General features: G+C 37.1%; 4 protein-coding genes and 1 long non-coding RNA gene across 6 annotated transcripts; 1 reads left to right on the forward strand and 4 right to left on the reverse strand.

The window, feature by feature from the left end:
- Positions 1 to 232: 232 nt before the first annotated feature.
- Positions 233 to 27861, reverse strand: LOC139783139 (uncharacterized). The gene is made up of 2 exons (XM_071722277.1): positions 21276 to 27861; positions 233 to 1088 (listed from the first exon to the last, which is right to left on the reverse strand). The coding sequence occupies exon 1, from the start codon at positions 26874 to 26876 to the stop codon at positions 25641 to 25643; it is 1236 nt and encodes a 411-aa protein (XP_071578378.1). The 5' UTR covers positions 26877 to 27861; the 3' UTR covers positions 233 to 1088; positions 21276 to 25640.
- Positions 1085 to 3612, forward strand: LOC139783141 (uncharacterized). Of its 2 annotated transcripts, XR_011721134.1 has the most exons (3): positions 1085 to 1486; positions 1755 to 3279; positions 3449 to 3612. It is a non-coding gene; the product is annotated as an uncharacterized lncRNA (long non-coding RNA). The 2 variants fall into 2 exon arrangements; XR_011721133.1 differs by having other exon boundaries at positions 1755 to 3612.
- Positions 21739 to 22296, reverse strand: LOC139783135 (uncharacterized). The gene has a single exon (XM_071722273.1). It carries the CDS (start codon positions 22294 to 22296, stop codon positions 21739 to 21741), a length of 558 nt encoding a protein of 185 aa, XP_071578374.1.
- Positions 22326 to 24289, reverse strand: LOC139783137 (uncharacterized). Its single transcript, XM_071722274.1, has 3 exons — positions 24249 to 24289; positions 23319 to 24081; positions 22326 to 23132 (listed from the first exon to the last, which is right to left on the reverse strand). Exons 1-3 carry the CDS (start codon positions 24287 to 24289, stop codon positions 22326 to 22328), a joined length of 1611 nt encoding a protein of 536 aa, XP_071578375.1.
- Positions 24291 to 25154, reverse strand: LOC139783138 (uncharacterized). The gene has a single exon (XM_071722275.1). The coding sequence runs from the start codon at positions 25152 to 25154 to the stop codon at positions 24291 to 24293; it is 864 nt and encodes a 287-aa protein (XP_071578376.1).

The raw sequence follows: 27861 nt of genomic DNA on the forward strand, positions 1-27861 counted from the left end.
AATATGAAGTTGACACAATATGATATATGTTTCTCTTTTATGTTAATTGTAAAACAACTATATCGCATTTCACAAATGTGTTAAAATCATAAAAATAAAACAAGAATGTATTTATTTCTATTAATAGAATTATATGGATATATAATTAATATCCTATTTCAAAATTGTTACTAACAAATATGACTCTCTATCATTCTTATTGTTTCTGTCTTTTATTACATAATTCTCAATATTTAAGAAAAATTTCAATTTATTAAATAAATAATATGTTTTTCTTATCATTGTGCATAATCTTTCACAATGTAGGTACGCGTAATATTCTTGTAACCAATAATAGAGAATAACTCACTCACTCTGAGATAAAAGCTCATTAATATCAATCATTGTTTTTTTTTTCCAGAATAAACTGTTATGAGAACATCTCGCATTTGTACAATGCAAGATCCACATACACACACAAGCAGATTGATAAAACTTGAAATTTGGAATGAGTAGTTTAAATATTTGGGTGTTCTTTTTTTAATACACAATCCTTAATCTTCTTATAAATCTTTACAATTTTTCAAAGTCTTGTATGCAGGTTGTTAGACTTGATCGTTTAAGTTCTCCAAGATTCTAATCAATATATATCCTATTAATATATGTAGAAAGGTAATGGATTTCGAATATCGTCTTAAATTGATATTGTCTTCGCATTGTACGGTTCTACGGTTCTCAGGGCCCGAAGACCACTTGCTTTGCAGATGCAGTGTTCAGTCCTGATGGCAACGTAGTTGATCGAAGGTGGGAATTCGCTCAGCTGGTCGAACAGCTGCCCGTTCCTTTTAGATGGCTGACTGCTCCTTTCGGTTTCTCCCATTCGTCGATTATACAGTCATGTTATTGCAGTCGTTATTGTCGATTTTTTAAATGCCCGACGAAGGCACGGACTCTCGCCGTGTCAATTGTGTTCTCCCACCGGCCGGCCGTCTTCAAGTGCGATCCCACGATCAGCGCATCCGCCGCGTCCGCGTAATTGTCCACGTTGTCCAACGTCACGCCTGAGCCGATCAACACCGGCAGCCTTGCTGCGACGCACTCCCGTACTTCTACAAGATGTAATATGGTGCTTATTCTCATATTTCCGCATATACCCAGTAAACAATTTGTCAGCAAATTGTAACCAAATTGACACCAAATACGCGCAAAACTTGTCGACAAATTCGGTGCGATCTGTGTCTGCAATACGCTTGTGTTTTGCTAGCAAAGCTTGTGTACATGACTTGACACCAAATTGACGCCAAATATCGAGCAAAACAGGGCAGCAAAAGTTCAACGGCAAATTTGCGCCATATTGTGAACAAGGCTTGCCAACAAAAGCTCGACCGCAAATTTGTGCCAAATTGCGAGCAAACCTTGACGAAAGAACTTGACGCCAAATTGACACCAAATACCGAGCAAATCTTGATGACACAGCTTGACGCCAAATTGCAGCAAGCCTTGTTACGTAGCCATTAATAAATACTAATATTTTTTTTTTTTAGGAAAAATTAAAAGCATTAAATTATAAAAAAGCATATAATTTGTTATTGATTTACAATAAATTATTTTATACATGTTACATATGTTAAAAGAAATCTTTATATTTATAAAACATTATAAGACATTTATAAAATCTAACGGTGGCAATAAAGTAATTAATTATATATTAATTACAGTAAATGTTATACAATGTGAATTTACTGACATATGCAAACATTTAACTTTGTCAACAGCACATACAATATTTGTAAACACTCGAGAATCTTATATAATGCCTGGAACACATACTCCGTGCGCAGATAATGCATTGGCCGGTATAAGAAGGATTTATAGAATCTTACTGAAAACACGAGTATAATTTCTATGAAAATGCATCTAAAACAATATTCTTATAAGCCTAATACTACTAACTTTCCTTTCTTTAATCATACAATAATAACTACCGTGCATATTTAAACAACTAGTTTAAACTTGAAACACGATTTATTATTTGCAAGAATGCAAAATTGAAATAAACAAATGTTCACAATGTGCATAGTTCGTCGATTACGATGGAATAATGCAGTACTGTTGTCAGAAAGAAATAACAAAAGAATAATATACATCATTTAGGTGCAAGCAACCGAAGTGAATTTTGTAGTGTTTGATGTAATAGAAATTAATATACAGCAGAAAAAAACTGTTCAAACAAAACTTTTAAACCGTTTAAACAAAACTTTTAAACTATTCAAACAAAACTTTAAACTTTTACAGATAAAAAAATACACGATATTTCATCAACAGTTCCAAGATTATTTTGAGAAATATTTTAATCAAAGAAAGAATATGTAAAATTTTTAATATTGCAAGAATATAATAGTTATAAAACTAAAGCATTTCCCTTGTATTTTAAATTGTTTTAAATTGTTTCTATTTCAAACTAATATTACAATTTTGCCTTAATCAGATTCAAACGGCAAGTAGAATGAAACATTTTATTACATAATATTACATATTCTTTATACTCTTATAACTCTTCTTTAAGACTATAAGAGTATAACTCTTTATACTCTTATAACTCTTCTTTATAACTCTTATTTTCACGAAACATTTCGAATATTTTTTATTCTCATCACTATTCTCGCAGTTTTCAGAATTATCATCGTTGTCATCTGAATGAGCCTCGTTATTGTTGCCGGTGTGTCTGTTAATGTTAAATATATCTCTATAATTATCGTTATTTTCGAAATCAAAGTGTTCAGAGTACTCAAAATGATCAGAATTATTAGAAAATTCAGAATGGTGAGAAAGTTCAGAATGATGAAAAAGTTAAGAATAATGAGAAAGTTCAGATTCTTTTTGATTATGAAGAAAATCTGGTATTACGGAACTTTGGCTTTTAACGGAAGCATGTGCTTGCTGAATATGCGACTGATCGAATTCAATTAAAGAATCTGTTGAATTGAGTTCTTCTACAACTTCAACATTCACTTTCTGCCTTTTAACTTTCTTAGAAAGCTTATGAAACGGTGTTTTTTGGCATGTTCTAAAATAAACTGCAAATAAATTTAAATGTTATGTTTACATAAAATACATAGATTTCAAAATATATACTATCTTTACTCTTTAAAAACATTTATTTTTTCAGATTTTCTACTGCACAATCACTATAACAAATGGAATGTTAATGGAAAAAAATATAACTAAATTAATTAAACTAACAGTACAAAATAAACTTATAGGATGGAAGGCTGGCTGATTTTCTCGAGTTATAAAAAGGTCATCAATTTAAATTTAAAAACAAAATCTCGTTTAATTAAACAAATTTTAAATACAATTAACGTTTTACGTTTCGACTTTATATACTTAGTCTTCTTCAGAAACCTGATACATAAGAGATAATACATAAAAAATAATTAAAAAATAAAAAGAAATAAAATTGCTACAGATAAAAAGGATAGAGAACAAAGCCGCATACTTTGGACTGACTTGCCAGAAATGTAGCTAAGATCTACACTATGACATAGTATAGACCTTAGCCACAATTAATGTATATACGAGTTGTCAAAAATAGAATGAAATAAGTCAAGTAATAAAATTGTTACTATTATCTATACTGTTGTTATTATTATCAAACGATATTATTTATTATTTGACAGTGTAAAATTGTAATGCATATATTAAAATTACATTAGGGCTAGAATATAAACCAGACCCACAAGAATGAGAGCAATTCCAAGATCTCAAGACGAGAATTAACCAGATCTTACAGGGCGGAATTAAGGAGTCTGGATTACTGATTGAAATCAAAGTAAGAAAAGAAAAGAAAAAAAAGAAAAGAAAAGAGAGGGGGGCCTCTGCTTTTGTCTACGAGATCAATTCTAGGGCTAGAATATAAACCAGAGCCACAAGAATGAGAGCAATTCCAGATCTTAAGACGAGAATTAACCTTGCAGAGCCCCTTGTACTACCACGATCAATGTCGATCTTCCAATATGGCGTCCCAAATGAGAATATCGGAAGGGCCCTGCTCGCTGGACCGGATTCCTCGCCTCAATCCTCCCTCAAGCTCTCTTTTTCCTGGCGGTGAGCTCTCCTTGGGAAGTCGAATCTCGCTCGGTTGGTCTCCAGAATACGTGCCGCTTAGCTCAATCAGTTACGAAAGAAGGAAAACGTACTCGTCTCGTCCGAAGAAACGCAGCAAGAGCGGCCATGACACTAAACAAGAGCGAGGAAGGAGGTGGGGGCGCGTTGAAAGTGGCGACTCACGTGTCGCGCCATCTGAATGAAACGCCCTAAACATCGCTTGGTATTTGGCGTCAATTTGTTCTTAAGTTTTGTTACCAAAATTTGCTCAATATTTGGCATCAATTTGGCGTTAGGTTTAGTCAACAAACTTTAACAGCAATTTGGTGCCAATTTGTTATCAGGTAGTTGCTAAGCTTTGCTCGGTATTTGGCGTCAATTTGTTCTCAAGCTTTGTCACCAAAATTTGCTCAATATTTGGCATCAATTTGGCGTTAGGTTTAGTCAACAAACTTTAACAGCAATTTGGTGCCAATTTGTTATCAGGTAGTTGCTAAGCTTTGCTCGGTATTTGGCGTCAATTTGTTCTCAAGCTTTGTCACCAAAATTTGCTCAATATTTGGCATTAATTTGGTGTTAGGTTTTGTCAACTAATTTTAGCGGCAATTTGATGCCAATTTGTTATCAAGTACTACTAAGCTTTGCTCGATATTTGGTATCAATTTGGCGTCAATTGTGTACGCATGTTTTGATACGTATTTGCTAGCAGTTTGTCGACAACATTTGATAAAACAAATTTTGATGCAAATTTGTACCATTTCTGAAACCAAAATTTGTAGCAAGTATTTGGCATTATTTGTTCGAACAGATTTGGTTATCTGGGTAGTGTCGCGTGTGAATTTAAATCTTCTCACATCGCGTTGTAAACTCAATTTTGTTCTCAATTTTCTTCTCGCATTACGCAGGGCTAATAAAATGTACAATATGTATCTGTAGCTAGTGATATCAGGGGTGTTATTACACGTTTTTTCGCGAGCCCTATTCAGCCCTAGTCAGGTAACAGGAGGGGGGGCAAGTTGAATTTAAACTAATTAAGTGAAAGGTTAATTAAGTAAAATTGAACAAACTCAACAAACGATAAATAAAAACAATTATAATTTATTTCTTATACGAAATGGCAAATGTTTGTATTCTTAAGTTATGTCTGCTAATAAAAATATAATAATACATCAATATCTAAATCTTCGATCACGTACATCGCGGTATTGATAATACTAGAATCATTCAATCTTTTCTGGAGCATTGTAGAATGCAAGTAATTTTTTAATCGCCGGAGAGTTGAAAAGGAGTGCTCATTTGTGCAGGAGAAACCAGATATTGTCAATAATAATTTTACTAGTTTTGTGTACTCAGAGAAAATACCATGAACTTCTGATTTTTCCTGCAGATACATAGGCCTAGTTTAGTTTAGATACACCGACCGTTTGGTACGCGTACCAAGTACTATATTCGTATCAAATCCGTATCAAATCTCGGTTTACACCGGTATAACTCGAGATTTAATACGGATATTGGCTTTCAACATCGGGTGCTATGACATCTGGTGGTGAGATGTGAACTATTAAAACCGCACACCTACGCTCAGAATATTTTCTCCCTCTCTATAATTTTCCTCTCAGAGGGACTTGTATGGGCCCACTCGCAAATATGTTGCATAGTTAGCCACATATTTATCAAAAACCTACGCGATATTACCGGTACAAATTTATTGTGCGGTTTCATCGGCCATATTAGACCATATGATGTAAGCCCCGCCCCCATGTTGGATTCTAATAGGATATAGCAGGGGAGACCGGGGCAAAGTCGTCACTATTTTTGCGGTGCCGATTTTTAAACAATTAAATAATTTTAGTAAAATGTGGTATACCGTTGTAAAGAGTGAACCCTTGGCTACAAAATTTATACGGACATTTTTTGTCTACATCGCTTTGTTCAATTGGTATAGAGTGAAAACGACAAAGGTGCAAAAATTGAAATGTCAAAATTGCCGGGGCGGAGTCGTCACTCCATTCTCAGACTGAATTTTAAATGAAAACTCATAATTCCGATCATGAAAAATGATAGGATATATTTTATTAATTATTTTTTAATAGAAAAATGGAAACATTAATTAAAAACATGTTGGCGGAAAATAATTACAAGAAAAGCGCACACACTTATGTGCCCTACGCTCGCACGTTTCTCGTCAGCTCTATTCTGTCATCTCTGAGCACACGCAGCACATATTATCCAAGTCCTCGCCGGAATCCGACCACTGCTGCTTCTTTGACTTTGATATTTGCCGGAAGCCTCCATGATATAGCTTGATGACGACTTTGCCCCGGACACAAGTTTCAAGTTTGGTCGGTCATAAAATATTAGAAATCAATAAAAATAAAAAAACTTCACTGGATTCGTGTTCAGCATGCATTACTCTTTAGAATCGCTTGCTTTGAGATTCAGAGACACAATTAATAATATTTAAAATATTACAAATTTTCGACGCGCAAAAAATTTTACTTTCAACCTCCGAAAACACGTTTGCCTCGATAAGAATCACAACATGGCACATAACCTCACTAAACTCCGTTGGTCACGTGGGCACCATAAGCCGCGTTCAGTATTAATGGCGAGTTCACACAACATACAGATTTCGAGATAATTGCAATGACGACTCCGCCCCGGTAACGACTACGCCCCGGTCTCCCCTACTTGGTACGCGTACCAAACAGTCGGTGTAACCTAGGCCATAGATACATTATTACATGTTTTAGTTTCAACGGCGCGAATTTCGTAAATCTTTTTGTAAATAAAAACTTTTTTTGGGGAAAAATTATTTTATCTGTAGATTCCGAGGTATGGAATTTCATGCCTAGACTACAGTGAGGCCTGGTTTTGATCATGGCCATCAGGGCGGTAATGACGCCCCGTGATATTAGGATCGATTAGTATCAAGAGTATCGACTATTTCTACGTTTGGAATCGATACTTTTGGATTTCGATTTTTTAGGTAGAGTACGTTATGTGTATTCGAGACTTATTGATTGATCATGACTCTAATGTTAATATACAGAGTGTTTTATTTAAGGGGATCCTGCAGCCGTATGATTTACCGACATTATCGTTTTTAAATGGATCTTTTAATTGGCTTTATAAAATTGCAAAAATCTTTTACAGAAATAAAGTACGCACAAAAATCTATGTACAAAAACGCAATTTTATATCAAAAACACCAAAAAATTAAAAATATTACTTATTTGGGCACATACAGCTGTCACCTGACGACAATATTTGCTTAAAAAAAAATTCTGCAGTTTATACATACATAACGTTTATCATCTTACCTTGGGAAAACATGTAGGAATAATAGCGTGCAAGTAGAAGTAAGATTCAATGCGTACAAAAAAAGATCCATCGAAAGTTTATTTTAGTAATGCAAATACGGATGCAGAATGACAAGAAGAGCAGTGTTGCGTGCAACAGTAGTTGCCGGATCTTGTCAGAGATGGCGCTGTAATCGCAGCCAGGGCCGCGCGGACTGGATCGTTTAAAAAGGCGCAGACCTTGGATGTTCAGAGAGCGCAAAATATATTACTAGGAGAAAAGTTACGTGATCACTGCCCTGAGATAAATCGATAACATGAAAAACGCGGTTTAGAACCGGGATTAGAAACGTCGATATTATCGACATTTTCAGTTCTACTTGGGTGGCGTTGTATTCGCGTTCGAGTTCGCCTGTCACTGCAGGATCTGCAGGATTGATTATACAGATTTAAAAATCCATTTCTAAAGTTAAAGTATTATGCACTAATGTCCCCTACAGCAAACGATATATTCTGGTACTTTTCTGTACAGGTATCGCACGTACATATTCACTTTAATCGTTTTGACGTAGAACTACGTCTTTCCCGGAGGGGGGGGGGGGGTAACTTTGGGTGCACGACTGCAACGTTTTCTTGCAACGAAAACATGCAACACTAATATTTCTCGAAAAGTATTAAAGGAAAATATACTTTATTATAGTGTTTTTGAAAACTCTCGATGTGAGCTAAATGTTTCTGCAATTTATTTTGGTGGTTTTTATAACCGATTTTCTTGATATGGCAATTATTATAAGAACCTGACGTCTGTCTGTATGTCTGTCTGTCTGTCTGACTGCGAACTACTCATTCGTTAATAGACCGAATTTTAAAGAATTATATATGAAACAGGGGTAGAATTTTCTGGGAATGGCGGTGGTGGGGTTAATTTTTCGTTACCGTTTTTTTTTAAACCGGTTGCGTAATTTTTCCAATTTTTCGGAAATTAATTGACCGAATCTTAAAGAATTATATATGAAATAGGGGTAGAAAAAAAGAACTAAAGAATGTAATAGAATTAGAAAAATTGCTAATAATAAAGGGGTTTCCGATTTCTGTTTAAAAAAATGTACGTGATTGCTTTAATTTCCGCAAATTTTGAGATATCAAGCTGAATTTTTTTTTATGGATAATTTTTTGTTACCGATTTTTTGAAAACCGGTTTCGAATTTTTATAATTTTTCGGGGACGGATCAAATTTTAAAGAATTATATAGAAAGTAGGGATAAAATTTTCCGGGGATTGCCATGATGTGTATAATTTTTCGTTTCCGATTTTTTGGAAACCGGTACCGAAATTTTTCCAATTTTTCGGGAATTAATTGACCGAATCTTAAAGAATTATATATGAAACAGGGGTAGAATTTTCTGGGGATTGCTATAAAGTGTATAATTTTTCGTTACCAATTTTTTGGAAGCTGGTACCGAAATTTTTCCAATTTTTCGGGAATTAATTGACCGAATCTTAAAGAATTATATATGAAATAGAGGTAGAAAGAACTAAAGAATGTAATTAGAAAAACTGTTAATAATAAAGGGGTTTCTGATTTCTGTTTAAAAAAATGTACGTGATTGCTCTAATTTCCGTAAATTTTGAGATATCAAGTTGAATTTTTTTTATGGATAATTTTTATGGATAATTTTTCGTTAGTGATTTTGGAACCGGTTTCCAAAAAATCGGTTATAAAAAATTATACACATTATCGCCATCCCCAAAAAATTAGAAAAATTTTGAAACCGGTTTAAAACTATTTTCTCGGGAAATAATACGTAAATTTTCGAGAAATAATAAGTATTTAATGTCCGACAGCGAGCTACTCATTCATTAACGGACCGATTTTCTTGAACCGGTGCAAAAATTTTTCTAATTTTTCATGGACGGACCGAATCTTAAAGAATTATATAGAAAGTAGAATTTTCCGAGGATCGCCATGATGTGTATAAGTTTTCGTTTTCGATTTTTTGGAAATCGGTACTGAAATTTTTTATAACCGATTTTCTTGATATGGCAATATGTTCAGAATGTTCTAATACGTGGAATATTTTTCGAAAAGTATTAAAGGAAAATGTACTTTATTATAGTGTTTTTGAAAGCTCTCAATGTGAGTAAATGCTCCTGCAATTTATTTGGGTGGTTCTTTATAACCGATTTTCTTGATATGCCAATGTGTTCAGAATGTTCTAAAACGCTGAGATCCGATTTCAAAATTCTAATTTTTGGAGGATGGCAACGATGGGTTTCATTGTTTTTTTAAGATTTAGCTTTGTTTTCTGGAAAAATTGTAGTACTGGTTTCATGAAAATCGGTTGTAACAACAAATTGTAAAATTTTTATATCAAGCAAATATTGGGTGCGCTCCTAGGGCTCGATTCTTGAATTCATTTGCAAGAGAAACGTATGCGCAAATGTTGGTCTTACAGAAACGTTGCAAGTTGATTGGTTAAAAATTATGCGATAGCCAATCGACTTGCAACTTTTCTGTAAGAACAACATTTGCGCATACGTTTCTCTTGCGAATGAATTCAAGAATCGAGCCCCTGGATGCCCCTATTGGGTGCATCCAGAAGTACGACCGCTCACTGAGCCGCTAAGGAGCAATAGAATGTAATTGGTTCTTACCTTTGGATCTAACCAATCACACTTAAATGCTACTTAACCGCTAAGTGAGCGGTTGTGCTTCTGGATGCACCCATCATTGTCACGAGTTGACGTCTTATTATCCTTAGAGTATAGGTAACAAAGATACCCATACGGCACAAAATGTTTTCAAAAAATATTTCTGAATATTTCTATAAAAATATTGCAAGAAACATTTTAAAATAGTTTTAGAAATATTTTAAAATGTTAAACACCTTTTGTGGTATATAACATTTTTAACCCTTAAAATGTATACATTTTTTCGGTACCTTCAGTATATACGTGGATCTGTCACATTCAACGCTATTTTTCTCTACCTTAAGGGGATGCTGGAGCCGCAGGCGAACTCGATCAGCGTCGATAAAGAAGTGCTCACCGACTATATCTGTCCTTGTATAGACAAGGATATAGACAAGGATAGCACCTAACCTTGCATCTTCCACTGGTCTAAGTAATATCTTTTTTCTTAGGCTTCAAATCTTACTTCTAATTGCACGATATTATTCCTGACAGTTTTTTGTAGAGGGCTGCATCACTATTTTTTATAGAAAAACTGTAGAATTTTTGTATAAAGCAAATATTGTCGTCAGGTGAAGACAATATTTATAAAAATAAAATTTTTTTTTAGTTTATCAGAAAAAATCATGTACAGCCCTCTACATTTTTGTGCGTACTTTAATCGTGTAAAAGGATTTTCCATTCTGTTCAGCCAATTCAAAGATATTGCTTACAAGGGAAGGGTCAACCCTCGGGGTCACCGATTTTGTCGAAATTTTACTAAAATGTAGTATTGATATAGAAGTGACAAATGCTGTACGGAGACGATGCGCTTCTCAACCGTTGCCGAGAAATCGCGATGTACTTATATTACAGTATACATCATATACAATATATTTATTATTATTATTATTACTTTTAGACAAAAAAATGTTTATGATTATAATTTTAAAACTGTGCATAAAATGTTCGTAAAATATTAGCGATTTTGAAAGTAAATAAAAAAATATATATATATATATATTGGCGGAGATATTTACATAATATTAAAAAAATTGTATGTATATTTATTGGTTTATTTATTAGTTTTGTATAGGTATAAAAAAAAGGTTACAATAAAAAAGGCGTACAAAAAGAGAATATTATAATAAAATGATTGCGATTATTCGTCGTCTTGCTCTGTAACTTTACAAACTTTAGAGTGATTGAAATAAAAAAAAACAAGTGAAACATAGAACTGACTTACACCAAGCACACTTTATAAATCCAATTTTTTCGCAAGCACATTTTGTTTTTAATAATGAGACAGGAAAACACCCTTCATTAACATTCAAAAAGCTCGGCCGTTCGCTCGTCAGTTTTGATGCAAACCATGCGTATTTAATCATAAGTGAAAATACCGGAGCATTTAACTGATGCAATATTAAAGAGTGAATTTTTATAACATCTTCACGAGATGCTATTTCTCTTTTTTCTTGTAGTAATATAGGAGCCTTTTTTTATTGTAACCTTTTTTTTATACCTATAAAAAACTAATAAATAAACCAATAAATATACATACAATTTTTTTAATATTATGTAAATATCCCCGCCAATATATATATATATATTTTTTTTTATTTACTTTCAAAATCGCTAATATTTTACGAACATTTTATGCACAGTTTTAAAATTATAATCATAAACATTTTTTTGTCTAAAAGTAATAATAATAATAATAAATATATTGTATATGATGTATATTGTAATATAAGTACATCGCGATTTCTCGGCAACGGTTGAGAAGCGCATCGTCTCCGTACAGCATTTGTCACTTCTATATCAATACTACATTTTAGTAAAATTTCGACAAAATCGGTGACCCCGAGGGTTGACCCTTTCCTTGTTAGACCGATTATGCCTTGTCGCTGTCACTCCAGGATCCCCTTAAAGTATTTTAAAAAATCTAAAAAAATTTACGAAACATCTGTCTACATTGTAGTTGACGATTTTATAGTCATTTTGATAAAGATAGTTTATTTAATATCCTTTAACAGGCTTGCAAGTTTTACAATTACGAGCAGATATCACTTTGGCTCGGACGCCGTAGACCCACGTATCCCATACAGCACAAAATATTTTTAAAATATTTTTTAGGAAGATTAAGGCTCCTGGGTAGTCACCGCGGCCATATTGAATTTCTTGCTATCAAGGCGAGAAATGACCCTATTTTGTCCTGCGTGGCATTCTCAAATAAAAAGACATTTCAATAAAAAATCACTATAGATCGTTTCAGAACACTTCTAAAATTGACCGGAAACTATTCTTTTCCCTCGACAATAAACAAACAACCATAAAACGAAGCCTAAACATACGGGAAAACAAGCCGTTTGACGACTATCAAAAGGAGTGGAAAATGTTCCTTCGCATATTTATTCCTTGCAAATCTTACTCCCCCCCCCCTCGGTCAATTTTACAAGTTTCACGAATACGTTAAACGTTATAGCACAAGTATAGAGCGAATAATAAGGAAATTCCACGCACAACAAAATAGGTTGTCAACATGTCACAGTCGTCACAGAGGACAGAATTCTCCATTGGAGAGAGTTCTTATTTCTACCACGACGATATGTTGCCACCGTCAACGTGGAATTCTCGGTTCAGGGACCAGGAGCTTTAAAACAATTCACAAAAATATTTTTAGAATGTTCCCGTACAGCACCTTTCATTGCAAATATATGTTAAATACGTAACTATATCGCATTTTATTTCATACTAGATTTTTCGCCCGCGCTTTGCGCGGGCTCAAAATCTATTCCCCTCTCCCCAAATTCACCCATTAATTAGAAGCACCAAATTTGATATTCTTTCTCCTCAAACTCTAACCTACATCTTTGAATTCTTTTTTAATAAATAATAAATAATAGATAATATAGATGCAGATTAGCATATTGTCAAATATTTCAAAAACGTAATCCCCTATATTGAAGTCTTTAAATTTTATTTTTGCTCGCGCTTCGCGCGTTTTCACCCTCCGCTAACCTGCCATTATTGACTCTCTTTCATTTTCTTTCATTTTATTTTCTTTCTGTTCCTCCTTTTTCTATTTTGTTTAAAAATTCTACCGGGTTTAGTTTTAAATTTGCTGCCTTTCTGTTCTAATATCAATTTCATTTATTCTTTTTTTTCGCCCGCGCTTTGTGCGGTTTCACCCTCTAAAAAATTATCCATTAATGAAAAATTAAACTTATCCTCCAAAAATTAAAAAAATGTTGGTACTGGTTTCAAGAAAATCGGTCCATTAATACTTATTATCTCTCGAAAAATTTGAAAAATTTTGAAACCGGTTTCCAAAAAATCGGTAACGAAAAATTATCCATAAAAATTACCCATAAAAAAAATTCAGCTTGATATCTCAAAATTTGCGGAAATTGGAGCAATTACGTACATTTTTTGAAACAGAAATCGGAAACTTCTTTATTATTAGCAATTTTTCTAATTCTATTACATTCTTTAGTTCTTTCTACTTCTATTTCATATATAATTTTTAAGAATATATAATTCATATTTCATATATAATTCTTTAAATTTCGGTACCAGCTTCCAAAAAGATCGGTAACGAAAAATTATACACTTTATAGCACTTCCCGGAAAATTCTACCCCCGTTTCATTAGTATACAATTCTTTGAGATTCGGTCAATTATTTCCCGAAAATTAGAAAAAATTAGAAAAACCGGTTTCCAGAAAATCGGTAACGAAAAACTATATACATCATGGCACTCCCCGGGAAATTCTACCCCTGTTTCATATACTTTTGGAAAAAATTCGGTCCACTAACGAATGAGTAGTTTGCGGACAAACGGACGGACAGACAGACAGACAGACAGACGGACGGACAGACAGACAAACAGTCGGGTTTTATATTATAGTATGATATATTTCATATAAAATATAATGTGTTAAATACGTAATTAATGCAATAGGTATGAAATATTCAAGTCTAAATACGTATATATAATACATAGCAAGTATACTGCGCATATTATATAAATGTACGAATGTATCAAACACGTAGTTGATACATATTGATACATATTTAACAAAATGTAATAAGATGCAATGGCGTACCGTAGTAGCGCCACTAACCTCAAAAAATCATTAAACGGACAGTTTTTCGGTCACGTAATCGTAGTTGTTATCTGAGTGTAGGACAATAAACACATTTAAATTATATAGTGAAAAATAATTTAAATTAAATAGTGATCAAAGGTAAGTTCTCATTTTGTAATAGATTTGAATTTCTATACGATTGTATGTAATTGCTGTACAATTAATGCATATTTGATTGTTATTTTTATAGGTTAGGTAGGGGATACCGGGGCTAAAACGTCAGTTTTTTTTCGGTGCCTATTTTTAACAACAAAATAAATAATTTTAGTTAAATGTGGTATACCACTGTAAAGAGTGAACCTTTAGCTACAAAATTTATATAGGAAATTTTTGTCTACGTCGCTTTGTTTAACCGGTATAGAGCAAAAACGACAACGGTGGAAAAATTGAAATCTCAAAAATGCCAGGGTTTAAACGTCACACTGCATTTTCAATACATATACGTACATCTAATCCTGAAAAATGATAGGATACATTTTAATAATTGTTTTTTAAGAGAAAAATATAAAAATTTATTTAAAATTTTTATGCAAAACATTATTAAAAAATAGTTACGAGGGTTCCTCTTTCCGCAGAAGTCACTCGCCCGACTTGTTTTACTCCTCGACGTCCGATGACTCTATTCGGTGTCTGAACGGTTGTAATTCCCGTCTCATCCATATTCCATATGCAGTGAGCCTGGAAATGCCCGGAAATGCCTTGGAAATGCATCCGGACTGCTTACTGACCGATTAGCCCCAAACACAAGTTTCAGGTTTGATCGCCCACGAAATATTAGACATCAACGATAATGAAAAAACTACACTGGATTCGTGTTCAGCATGCATTACTCTTTATAATCACGTACCTCGAGATTTGGAGAGCAAATATTATTGCAGATATTACAAAATTTCCACGCGCAGAAAATGTAACTTTCACCTTCCGAAAACACGTTTGCCCTCGTAAAAGTCATAATACGGCAGGTAACCTGCCGAAACTCCGTTGGTCACATGGGTACCATAAGCAGCGTTTACAATGTTAATAGCGAGTTCGCACAATATACAGGTTCCGAGATATTTGATTTGACGCTTCAACCCCGTTGACGTTTTAGCCCCGGTCTCCCCTACATAATAATAATAAATAATTTTTGCAATATCATGGAAAAAGGAAGTAACCGTGATATTTCTTCGAGGCATAAGAGACGATTAGCACAAGAAAAAACGGAAATATATTATTTGTTGCTAGAATTATCAGCAGTGGTGTGACTGATTTGAACCATCGTATTGGCCGAACGTATAAAAGAATGCCGAATTGAAAATGAAAATGATCATCAATCATTAGTTTCAACATTACCTTCCCTAGAGAAAAAGTATATTCAAAGGTATATAGAAATTTGTATATCTTGTATATTCAGTCTATGTAGTATTTTGGCTTTATCCGTATATAGAGATTCAATATATATTCAGTCATGTGTATTCTGTACACACAGCATAATATTGAATCTCTATATACGGATAAAGCCAAAATACTATACAGACTTCATATACAAAAGATCTGCATATCTTTTGAATATCCATTTTCTCTAGAGCGGTCACCCATCCAAGCAGTAGTCGCGCCCACCCAGGTAGCAAGCACATGTCATTTTGACGTCAATTGACGTCAAAAGACGTCAAAATGACAGAGTTTTGACGTCAATTGACGTCAAAATGACATGTGCTTGCTACCTGGGCAACGTTGCTTGACATCGATAATCGAACGGATTAGTGGCGCTCCTCTGGCTCTGACGTCTCCTTTTTGCCTATACTTCTACTAGGTTTTTCTGGTAATACTTAAGGAGAGCTCCTTCCTCACCGATTTTGCTGAATTTAGGCTTAATCGACGCGTTTTTGCACAAAACGAACGAATCTGGCAGAAAAAAGTCCCGCTCTGCCCCGCGAAGCGAGATATTAACTGTTAAAGTTGACGACTATCAGGTTATGAAACCTGTTATACCGACGCTATGTAGCGACTGGTTTTGCACTTGTTTGAAACATACATGGTTTTTTTACATAATTTTTGCTGGATTTTTTTTTCATAATGTGTTTTTCGGCATCGAAATATGTGATTACTTGTATCAATTATTAATTTATCACCACATTTTGAACACTGTATTTCTTTATTTATTAAATAAGGCTCGATATATCCATTAATAATCATATTACTGTGTTTCGTTAACCTCAACGTTTAATATCTGTAACAGAAATAATTTGTTAAAGCAGAGAATAGTTGGTATATAAAAAGTACATATAAATATGTACTTTTCATATACCAACTATTCTCTGCTTTAACAATTTTATTTCTGTTTCGTTAACTTCAACGCTTAATATCTGTAACAGAAATAATTTGTTAAAGCAGAGAATAGTTGGTATATGAAAAAGTACATATAAATATGTACTTTTTATATACCAACTATTCTCTGCTTTAACAATTTTATTTCTGTTTCGTTAACTTAATTCAACGCTTAATATCTGTAACAGAAATAATTTGTTAAAGCAGAGAATAGTTGGTATATGAAAAGTACATATAAATATGTACTTTTCATATACCAACTATTCTCTGCTTTAACAATTTTATTTCTGTTTCGTTAACTTAATTCAACGCTTAATATCTGTAACAGAAATAATTTGTGTTCCAAAATATTCTCTGTTGCTTTGATACAAGTAATCTCATATTTCGATGCCGAAAAACACATTATGAAAAAAAATCCAGCAAAAAATATGTAAAAAAAACAATGTATGTTTCAAACAAGTGTAAAACCAGTCGCTACATAGCGTCGGTATGACAGGTTTCATAACCTGATAGTCGTCAACTTTAACAGTTAATATCTTGCTTCGCGGGGCAGAGCGGGACTTTTTTCTGCCAGATTCGTTCGTTTTGTGCAAAAACGCGTCGATTAAGCCTAAATTCAGCGAAATCGGTGAGGAAGGAGCTCTCCTTAAGTATTACCGTTTTTTTTTTTTTTTAGTCTAGATCGCTTCCCTAAACCCTCTTTGTTCTTACTTTTTTCTTCGCAGACAATTTTTTCTCCACTTTAAAGTTATATTTTCCTCTTTTAAATTTATGTATATATAGAGATATATATTTATTTTTCCCATGCATCGCTTGGATGTACCATCCGCTGACCCGCCATATTTGGCTCACTTTCATTTTTTCAATTAAATAAATACGTTTATTGACTCCCCTCAGGGTTGCAAGGCGTTTTGTAGGTACGTTCCCAACCTTTTATTCAATTCTCATCCAATACTACCCTTCTCCTCTCACTTAACCTTTGGACCAACGGCTTAACGTCTCTTTCCGAAAGACGGAGCCCAGTTTGCTCCGCACAAGAGCCTATCTTGCACGGAGGGTGCAGCTTTCGGAAAAAACATTCCATGTTTACATGGCTCTAGTGGACTCGAACCTGGTTCTTCAGATTACGAGTCTGGCGCTCTACCACTAGACCACACTGCCGCCTCATTTTTTCAATTATTTTTTCTAATTCTGTATCGCGTTGCATTTTGGCACTCAAGTGAGGTAGTACAATCCTTTTATTTACTCTTATTTTTATAAAAATTTATACATTATTTTTGATTTTAAAAAAGTTTCAATTTTTCAATATCATAAATGCCTGTGTTTGCAAATTTCCACAAATTTTGAGATATTGGGCTTTTTTTTGTTTCTTGTTGGTGGAAGAAAATGCCTAATGCATATCCTAGAGCCGGTCCCTAGGGTTATGCCGAGCTTGCATCGGCATTAACGTCTATTACTGAAAAATTAAACTCATTGTCGCCATCCCCGAAAAATTAGAAAAATTTTGGAACCGGTTTCCAAAAAATCGGTTATTAAAAATTATACACATCATCGCCCATACAGCACAAAATGTTTTCAAAAAATATTTCTAAATATTTTTATAAAAATATTGCGAGAAACATTTTAAAATGGTTTTAGGAATATTTTAAAATGGTTTAAAAACCTTTTGTGGTAAAATTTTTAAGAATCTTTTAAAAATATTTTTAAAATGTTCTTTTTTATTACCCAGGCAAAATTTTCTTAAATATTTGAAATATATTTTTGAAATATTAATTCAAATCTACATATTTATTGTATCATAATCTTGTTTCAAAATATTTAAAAAATATTTTTATTTCTTATTGATTTTATAATCTTTTTTCAAATATTTTTAAAAATATTTTTGAAATATTATGAAATATTCTTAATTAAGAAAGATGCATGGTAGTACATCTTTCCGTGCTAGTTCGCAACGACGCCGCTAGGCGGCGCATAATGGTAAGACTAACTCGCAAGTAAATTTCAGTTGGAATCTAATATAAGCAGGCCTCCGGCAAAGCAAAATCATGACATTCGCGACACATATCTTCGCCAGCAATACAACGCAAGGCTTACCCAACACCACACACTGCGTTGCTATAAATATACAAAATATTTTCCAAAGTAAGATATAAAGATGTATATTTTTCAAATATTAAAAAAATCTTTCAAACGTGAAACAATTATTGCTGATTGGGTCAAACATATTTTATTTTTTGAAGCAATATTTCTAAAAGATTTTACAAATATTATTGAATATATTTATTTGCAATCTTTTAAAAATATTTTTAAAAGTATTTTTCTGACATGATCTGACGGACATAGAAACATTCTAAAAATATTTTTGTAAATTATTTTAATCTTCCTAAAAAATATTTTAAAAATATTTTGTGCTGTATGGGCGCTATCCCCCAAAAATTAGAAAAATTTTGGCACCGTTTTGAAGAAAATCGGTCCATTAACTGAACGAATAGTTCGCAGTCAGAAAAATTTTAGCACCTGCAGTTTCCAAAAAATCGGTACATTAATAAAAAATTAAACCCATATGAAAAATTCTACACATCGCCATCCCCAAAAAATTAGAAAAATTTTGGCACCAATTTCAAGAAAATCGAGCTATTAATGAAAAATTATCCATTAATGAAAAATTAAATTTATCCTCAAAAAACCAAAAAAATTTTGGCACTGATTTCAATAAAATCGATCTATTAATACTTATTATTTCTCGAAAAATTAGAAAAATTTTGAAACCGGTTTTCAAAAAATCGGTAACAAAAAATAATACACATCACCGCCATCCCCGGAAAATTCTAACCCTGTTTCATAAACAATTCTTTAAGATTTGGTCCATTAACGAATAAGTAGTTCGCGGTCAGACAGACAGACAGACGTCAGGTCCATTAATGAAAAATTAAACCCATCCCCGTTTAATTAGAAAAATTTTGGCACCAGTTTCAAGAAAATTGGTACATTAATGAAAAATTAAACTCACAATTTCAAGAAAATCGGTTAATGAATAAGTAGTTCTCTATATATACTTAATAGATACTTATTATTTCCCGAAAAATTACGTATTATTTTCCAAAAAATTAGACAAATTTTGGTACCGGTTTCCAAAAAATCGGAAACAAAATTATACACATCATGGCAATCCCCGGAAAATTCTACCCCTACTTCATATATAATTCCTTAAGATTCGGTCCGTCTCCGAAAAATTAGAAAAATTTTTGCACCGGTCTCAAGAAAATCGGTCCGTTAATGAATGAGTAGCTCGCTGTCGGACATTAGATACTTATTATTTCCCGAAAACTTACGTATTATTTCCCGAGAAAATAGTTTCAAACCGGTTTCAAAATTTTTCTAATTTTTTGGGGATGGCGATAATGTGTATAATTTTTTATAACCGATTTTTTGGAAACCGGTTCCAAAATCACTAACAAAAAATTATCCATAAAAAAAATTCAGTTTGATATCTCAAAATTTACGGAAATTAGAGCAATCACGTACATTTTTTTAAACAGAAATCAGAAACCCCTTTATTATTAACAGTTTTGCTTCCTCATAGAGGAAGCTTTGTTTTCGTGAAAAAAATTTTTTTTCAAGTATTTTTGGCAAAGTGTTTAGAATGTTCTAAAACGTCGAAAAATCACTTTTGTACAAAATGTCCGTGTGTATGTGTGTATGCATGTGTGTGTGTGTATGTATGTAACGCTTCTGTTGTCCGTTAATGCTCTAACTTCCGTAATTTTTTAGATATCGGGATGTTTTTTTTTTTAATCGATAGAGTATCATTTAAGGAAGGTTAGTATTGAATTTGGCGATGATCGGTAAAGGGGTTCTTTTTAAAAAAAAACTTTGAATTTTTTTAGAAATGTTCGTGGTTGCTCTAACTTCCGCAAATTTGGAGATATCGATCTATTTCTAATTTTATTATATTTTTTAGTCTTTTCTACCTCTATTTCATATATAATTTTTCAAGATTTGGTTGATTAGACTCAGCTTTATACGCGATCAAAAATCCATAATTTTGCTCGCATATGTATAAAGCTAATCAACCGAATTTAAAAGAATTATATATGAAATAGGGGTAGAAAAGACCGAAGTAAAAATTGTTTTTTGAGTTTTCGATGCCAATGTGTTGCTTATGTTCGAAAACGTCGAAAAATCGTAGAGTATCATTAAAGGTAGGTTAGTGTTGAATTATCTTTTTTTTTTGTTTATGGTATAACTTCCGTAATTTTTAACAAAAGTTTTCCTATAACAAAAAACCAAAATAAATCGATGTTGACTTTGAGAGTTCGGGCTACATGGTCCATATATAGACTTCGCATATGGACCTTTAATCGCATATAAAGTTGGGTCGAATCAACCAAATCTTAAAGAATTATATATGAAACAAGGGTACAAAAGACTGAAAAATATAATAGAATTATAAATAGCCCGATATCTCAAAATTGGCGGAAGTTAGAGCAACCACGAAAACAATGTATAAATTTTTATCAAAATGAGAGTAAATAAAAGAATTGTATTACCTTACTTGAGTGAAAAATACAACACGATACAAAATTAGAAAAAATAATTTAAAAGTGTTGTTAGCGAAATCGCTGATTAATCCCGGCGATGGAAGCGGGATGAGTGGGGCGCGCGTGGACGGTGATAATTAATTATTCGTTGATTTAAAATGTAACTCAGAACGCAGTCTGAGCCGTCTTTAATGAGCAACAAAATATGTACAGTCTGACCTTGATGATGAGCAGTCTTTCGCAGTTCACAGAGAATGCGAAGTCTCTGTATAATAGTCCGTGCACTAAAGAGGTAATTATATTAATCACTTTCCTCGTTACGTGAGTTGCCCGTGAGCCGTTGAAAAGACACGTGGCGTCCGGCACTCGCCCACGTGTGAGATCCTGATCCGTCGTGTTGATGCACCTGAGATTAATGAGCCGTCATGCGTATTCACAGAAACGTTGACTTGTGCAGAGCACGTAACAGTACGTCTGGTCACTCAGCGGCCATGCAAACAAGACTGGTAACTCGCGAGTATGGTGCCAGCGCGCCTGGGCTTGCACCAACTGCCGCGAGGATTCAGGATAACGCTACCCGATCGATGCTGCCATCTGATGTGATGGCGCACCGTGATAACGGAATCTCAAACATTCCGCCCGCCATCAGCAACCCTGTTGATGATCCCTTACTCTTGACCCTTCATTCTGATGAGACGGGTAGCACGGCAAGCTTAGCAATTGGCCGAGTGAGTATCGTGGTGGCCGTCTTAAGGGTGACCACCCTAGTGAGTCCATCCTTGCCGGGATGCAATGCCGTTACTCTGGCGAGTGGCCACTTGCACGGTGGAGAGCGTTCGTCGGTGAGCAGCACGATGGAACCCACCTTGATGCTGTTGTTAGGGTGATGCCACTTGGATATCGCCTGCTGGCGTTGCAGATAATGAGCCGACCATTGTGCCCAAAACTGTTGAACACGCTGCTGGATTAACTGCCACCGGGATAATCGTGAGATTGCCAGATCAATCAGAGATGGCTCGGGTATGGTAGTGATTGGACCTCCAATGAGAAAGTGACCCGGTGTGAGCGCTGAGACGTTGTCAGGGCCGTCGCTCAACGGTTCCAACGGCCGTGAGTTGAGAATGGCTTCAATTTGCGTGAGCAACGTTGTGAGTTCTTCCGTGGTGAGCAGAGTCTCCCCGACCGTCCGTCTCAAATGGAACTTTACGGATTTTACCACCGCCTCCCACTTGCCCCCCATGTGTGGAGCGCGCCTGGTGAGTTGAACTCTCATCTGGTGTGATCAAGTTGCAATACTTGAGCGATCCGATGGTGTTCTTGAGAGCCTTGAATGAACATTTTCTTGAGCGCTGCGTTTGCTCCAATAAAAGTTGTCCCGCAGTCCGAGTACAACGTTTGAGCAATTCTCCTTCTCGATGAGAATCTTCGGAAGGCTGCTATGAATCCTTCCGATGAGTAGTCACTCACCATTTCGAGGTGAATTGCGGAGGTGGAGAAGCAGACGAATACACAGATCCATCCCTTGTACGTTTTCGCACCTCGTCCCTTCCATGTTTTGATGGTGAGCGGTCCGGCATAGTCGACTCCGATGTGAGCAAACGGACGTGACGGCGTAACCCGAGAGAGAGGTAGTTGGCCCATCAGCTGATGAGCACGGATCCCCCTCTGCCGAGCACACACGACACACCGCAAGATGTGATACTTCACTGGAGTCCGTCCGCCAATGATCCAGTATCGTTGCCTGACATGAGCCAATGTCAGTTGAGTTCCTCCATGTAGGGTGCGCAGATGGGCGTGAGCGATGATTAAGGTTGAGAACCGTGAGTGGCGAGGTAAAATCGCTTGATGTTTGTTGTCTTGATCTAATGATGACTGATTGAGGCGGCCGCCAACTCGGGTGATTCCGTGAGCGTCTATGTACGCAGTCAATCGACTGAATGCGTGAGCAGTTGGCAATCTCGAGTTGGTCGTGAGCATCTTGATCTTGTGCGTGAAGTATGCCGCTTGAGTAGCTTTGATCCAGAAAAGTCTGGCCTTCTCCAAAGCCGAGTGCAAGTCCAGCGGCTTGTCTCGGTACTGTCTCAAGAGAGAGATAAACCTGAAACAGAGGGCTGTTATTCTCAATAATTTATTGAGGGCCGAGTACCTGTATACGAGGTCCCAATGATAGTCCGCCTGAGATGCGGCCGCATACAGCGCGATGCCAGGACGAGCCTCATGAGCGCTCAATTCGTCCGAAAGCGTGGGTTGTGCTGGTCATACTTCAGGTGTGAGTATCCACGGTGGTCCCGTCCACCATAATGAGTGGCTTTGGAGTTGAGCAGTAGTTAAACCTCGTGATGCGCAGTCGGCTGGGTTGGAAGTGCCAGGTACGTATCTCCAGTGTGCGTCTGGAGTGAGATCTTGGATATGAGCGACTCGGTTTCTCACAAAATCCTTCCAGCGCGATGCATGAGATTTGATCCACGTGAGGGTCACAACAGAGTCCGTCAACAGATGAGTTGCTGTAACGTTCAACTTCAAGGTGGCTTGAACGTATTGCATGAGCCTTGAGAGCAGCAGTGCTGCGGTGAGTTCAAGTCTCGGGATGGTGAGCCGTTTGAGAGGTGCGACCTTAGTTTTGGAGCACACCAATGAAATCGTGGCGCCATTAGAGCCGTGGACGGTGATAAATACGACTGCAGCCATTGCCAGTTGAGAAGCATCAGAAAAGCCATGAAATTCCACTGACGAGGTGCTCCATGTGTTGTACCACCGAGGTATTGAGAGTTTGGTCAAGCGTGTGAGTTCTTTTCTGATGGTGAGCCACCGAGATGAGAGCTGGGATGGCAGTGGTTCATCCCATTGGAGCTTATGAAGCCAAAGCTCCTGCAAGAGCATCTTCGCCTTGATCACTATTGGTGATGCAAGGCCCAGTGGATCGAATATCTGAGCCACTTCAGACAAAACGAGGCGTTTGGTAAGATGAGTGGTGTGCGACGAGATCCTTGTTGAGAATGTGAATGAATCTTCTTGAGGAAACCATCTTAATCCGAGTATTTTGGTTACGCAATCGTCAAATGCAATTTGTGAGCCCTGGTCCTTCTCTGCTTGAACCGCAGTGAGCACATCTTAATGAGTCGCGTGTCACTTGGCTAATGGAAAACCGCCCGCCATGCACAAGTTCTTTAGCTGCAATGAAATTTCTATTACCTGCTGAACAGTGTCGGCGCCTCCAAAAGTGTCGTCGACATATCAACCTTGAAGGATTGACGGCACTGCGAGGGGAAAATTGTGGCCTTCATCCTTCACCAGTTGCAGCAGTGTTCGTACTGCCAAAAACGGGGCAGCCTTGGTACCATACGTGACCGTTGTTAGATAATGTGGCACTTCATTGAGCTGCTCGTCTATCCAGAGAACCCGTTGTAAGTTCCAGTCATCTTTATGTACGTTGATTTGCCTATACATTTTGGTAATGTCAGTGGCAACTAAGTGCCGAAATTGTCGAATCCAGAGCAAAACATCGGTGATGTCTAAATGCAACTTGGCTCCCGTGTGCATGAAATCATTAAGTGAGCGGCCGGATGTAGATGCACTCGAGCCATTAAATACCACACGTAATTTTGTGGTTGCACTGTCTGGTTTGAGCACTCCGTGATGTGGCAAGTAATATTGCGTGTGCTGACTGGAGACCGGTGAAGCCTTTGTCATGTGATTGAGCTCTCGATATTCCGTCATAAACTGATGATACAGACGTCGATAGTTGTGATCTCGTGAGAATCTTCTTACTAATCCCTGCAGGCATCGATGAGCAGTGTGATACGAATCACCAAGGGTATCAGGTGATAATTTTAACGGAAGTCGAACTGTGTATCGGCCTGTTGAGTCCCGCGAAAAAGTGGTCTTGAAATGCTCTTCACATCTTTGCTCGTCAGGAGTAAGATCATGATTATTACTCGCAGGCACTTCTTCTTGTGTCCAGAATTTCGACAATAACTCGTCGAGAGCATCTTCTCTCCCCTGAATCGAGGCATGATGCACGGCAGGGGATGCCGATGATGATGTGTCGACCGGTCCGAGAACGAGCCATCCGAAAATTGAGAGCTGCGCAATTGGCATCAATGGAGCTTGTTTGATGATATTGGGCTTAATGATCTGCCCATATGAGTCAGCTCCAATGATGATATCCACTTACCGTGGTGTGAGGAAATCTGGATCAGCCAAGGTTAACCTGGTGAGATGTGGCCATTTCTGTGGTGCAGCGTTGAATGATGGCAGGATGTTAGTTAACGTCTGCAGAATGTGAGCTTGAATAGTGACGTCTGATCTTGAGTGAAGTGAGCGGAGCTTGAGTAATGCAACTCCTCGAGTTTGAGTGGGCTTTCCGCCACCAATTCCAGTAATGAGAATGACAGAATGATGACGAGGAATGTTGAGCTGACGAACGAGTGACTCAGAAACGAAAGTGAGTTCTGAACCTGAATCGATGAGAAGCCGTACGCGCTGAGTAGTCACAAATGAACTGATCTGAGCCAGGGCCGTAGCTAATAATGGTGAGTGTGATGAGCGGGCCAAAAGTGAGTGATTGACGATTGCACCATCTTCCTATTGAGCTGATGAGGCTGAGCTGGTACTTGGCTTCGTTAATGAGTCCGACTGCTGAGCCTCATGCAGCATTGTATGATGTCGGTTGGTACACTTCTTGCACCCCCTTGAGCTCTTACATGAGCGGACGTTGTGGCGTCCGAGGCAATTAAAACAGAGCCTCCGTGAGATTGCTAACTTTTGTCGATCGCCCGGTGAGAGATCCCTAAATTTAGTGCACATCACAATAAAGTGAGTCCCGTTGCAACAGTCGCATGGATAAACCGTTGAGCTATCAGCTGCTGCCGCGCGGGCCGGTTGCGCTGCCGCATGATGAGCTGTCGAGTTGCGCTTTGCTGTTGATGCGACTGCTCCCGAGCTTCCTGAGCTGGCCGTTGATTCGATTCTCTCGCGTGCTCGTGCTCGCGATGTTAGGAATCGTTCAAGTTGTTCGAACCGCGGGTAGTCGCGCGTGGCTCCCAGCGATGTCTCCCACTGCTCCTTTGATTGGCGATCCAGCTGCCTGGATAACTGGTAAACAAGAATGCAGTCGCCCAGATCCTGTAAGACGCCCAATGATTGGAGGCCCTTCATCCCCTCCTTAAAGGTATTGAGCAGCTTGTCCAGTGATGCGGCGTTTTTCTGCACTGGCGTTGAGCTGACAAAGAGTTGGTCCAGATACGACTGAATGAGCAGGCGTTTGTTCTCGTAGCGATCGACGAGCATCTCCCATGACGGCTGGAGAGAATCCCCGGTGAGAGGCAATCCGGAGATGAGCTGAGCAGGTGTACCTTCAAGTAAGAGTCGCAAATAATGAAGTTTTTCTACGTCGGTGAGTCGTCGGTTGTCGTAGATAACGGCCTTGAATAAATCACGATACGTAGGCCATGCAGCGTAATCGCCCTTAAACGACGGGATGTTTATGTCTGGCAGCCGCTGATTGTCACGCAAGGGCTGTGACGATTCGGATAAGGACTTCTGAGCGGGCCTCTCTATAAATGCACTCTTGATCTTCGCGATAGCGCGACGAGCCGTCATGTGATACCGCGCTTCCGTGGCGTGGACATTTTTTGTGAAGTATTCGTGATGTATGAGCGCCGCCGGCCATGTAACTTTAAAATATGCATGCTCCTTGAGAAACGCTTTATGCACCTCCTCGAGATGCATTGAGATTTGTAAAATCTCCTCTAAGGGCGTGTCCTCTGCACAAGATGGCAGTGTCTCGCCAATCTCCTGCACCGTCGCAAGGCGGTTCATTTGAGTTTGAACCTTGAGGGTGAGCTCCGTAGACAAGCGCACTGGTGAGGCGACGTTTGCTTATCCTGCGGCACCTCGAGCTGCAGTGGCGTTGTGTCCTTACTGCCTGTACCCGATTTTGCTGGTTCCGACATGCTGAGCCGTCACTGAGCAGCGCACAATGAGAAACCTTTATGATCGTGAAAAATGCTTTGAAACGAGAACCGTTATAAGGTCATGTACTAAGCACTTAATAATGTCTACATGTTCTATCTCGAAGGGCATGCACTGTTCACGTGATAATGCCTACGTGTTATACCTCGAAGGGCATGCACTGTTCACGTAATCTGTTTCTGAGCTACACCGCAAGTTCCACGCATCCGGCTCGAAGGACCAAATGTTAGCGAAATCGCTGATTAATCCCGGCGATGGAAGCGAGATGAGTGGGACGCGCGTGGACGGTGATAATTAATTATTCGTTGATTTAAAATGTAACTCAGAACGCAGTCTGAGCCGTCTTTAATGAGCAACAAAATATGTACAGTCTGACCTTGATGATGAGCAGTCTTTCGCAGTTCACCGAGAATGCGAAGTCTCTGTATAATAGTCTGTGCACTAAAGAGGTAATTATATTAATCACTTTCCTCGTTACGTGAGTTTCCCGTGAGCCGTTGAAAAGACACGTGGCGTCCGGCACTCGCCCACGTGTGAGATCCTGATCCGTCGTGTTGATGCACCTGAGATTAATGAGCCGTCTTGCGTATTCACAGAAACGTTGACTTGTGCAACGCACGTAACAGTACGTCTGGTCACTCAGCGGCCATGCGAACAAGACTGGTAACTCGCGAGTATGGTGCCAGCGCGCCTGGGCTTGCGCCAACTGCCGAGGATTCAGGATAACGCTACCCGATCGATGCTGCCATCTGATGTGATGGCGCACCGTGATAACGGAATCTCGAACAAGTGTGCAAATTAGAAAGTTGCACATTACTTTCGTGGAAGAATT

The sequence above is a fragment of the Temnothorax nylanderi genome, unplaced genomic scaffold, assembly GCF_030848795.1.
Source record: "Temnothorax nylanderi isolate EJ_2023f unplaced genomic scaffold, tnyl_v1.0 TNYL_tig0472_pilon, whole genome shotgun sequence".
Lineage (NCBI taxonomy): Eukaryota > Metazoa > Arthropoda > Insecta > Hymenoptera > Formicidae > Temnothorax > Temnothorax nylanderi.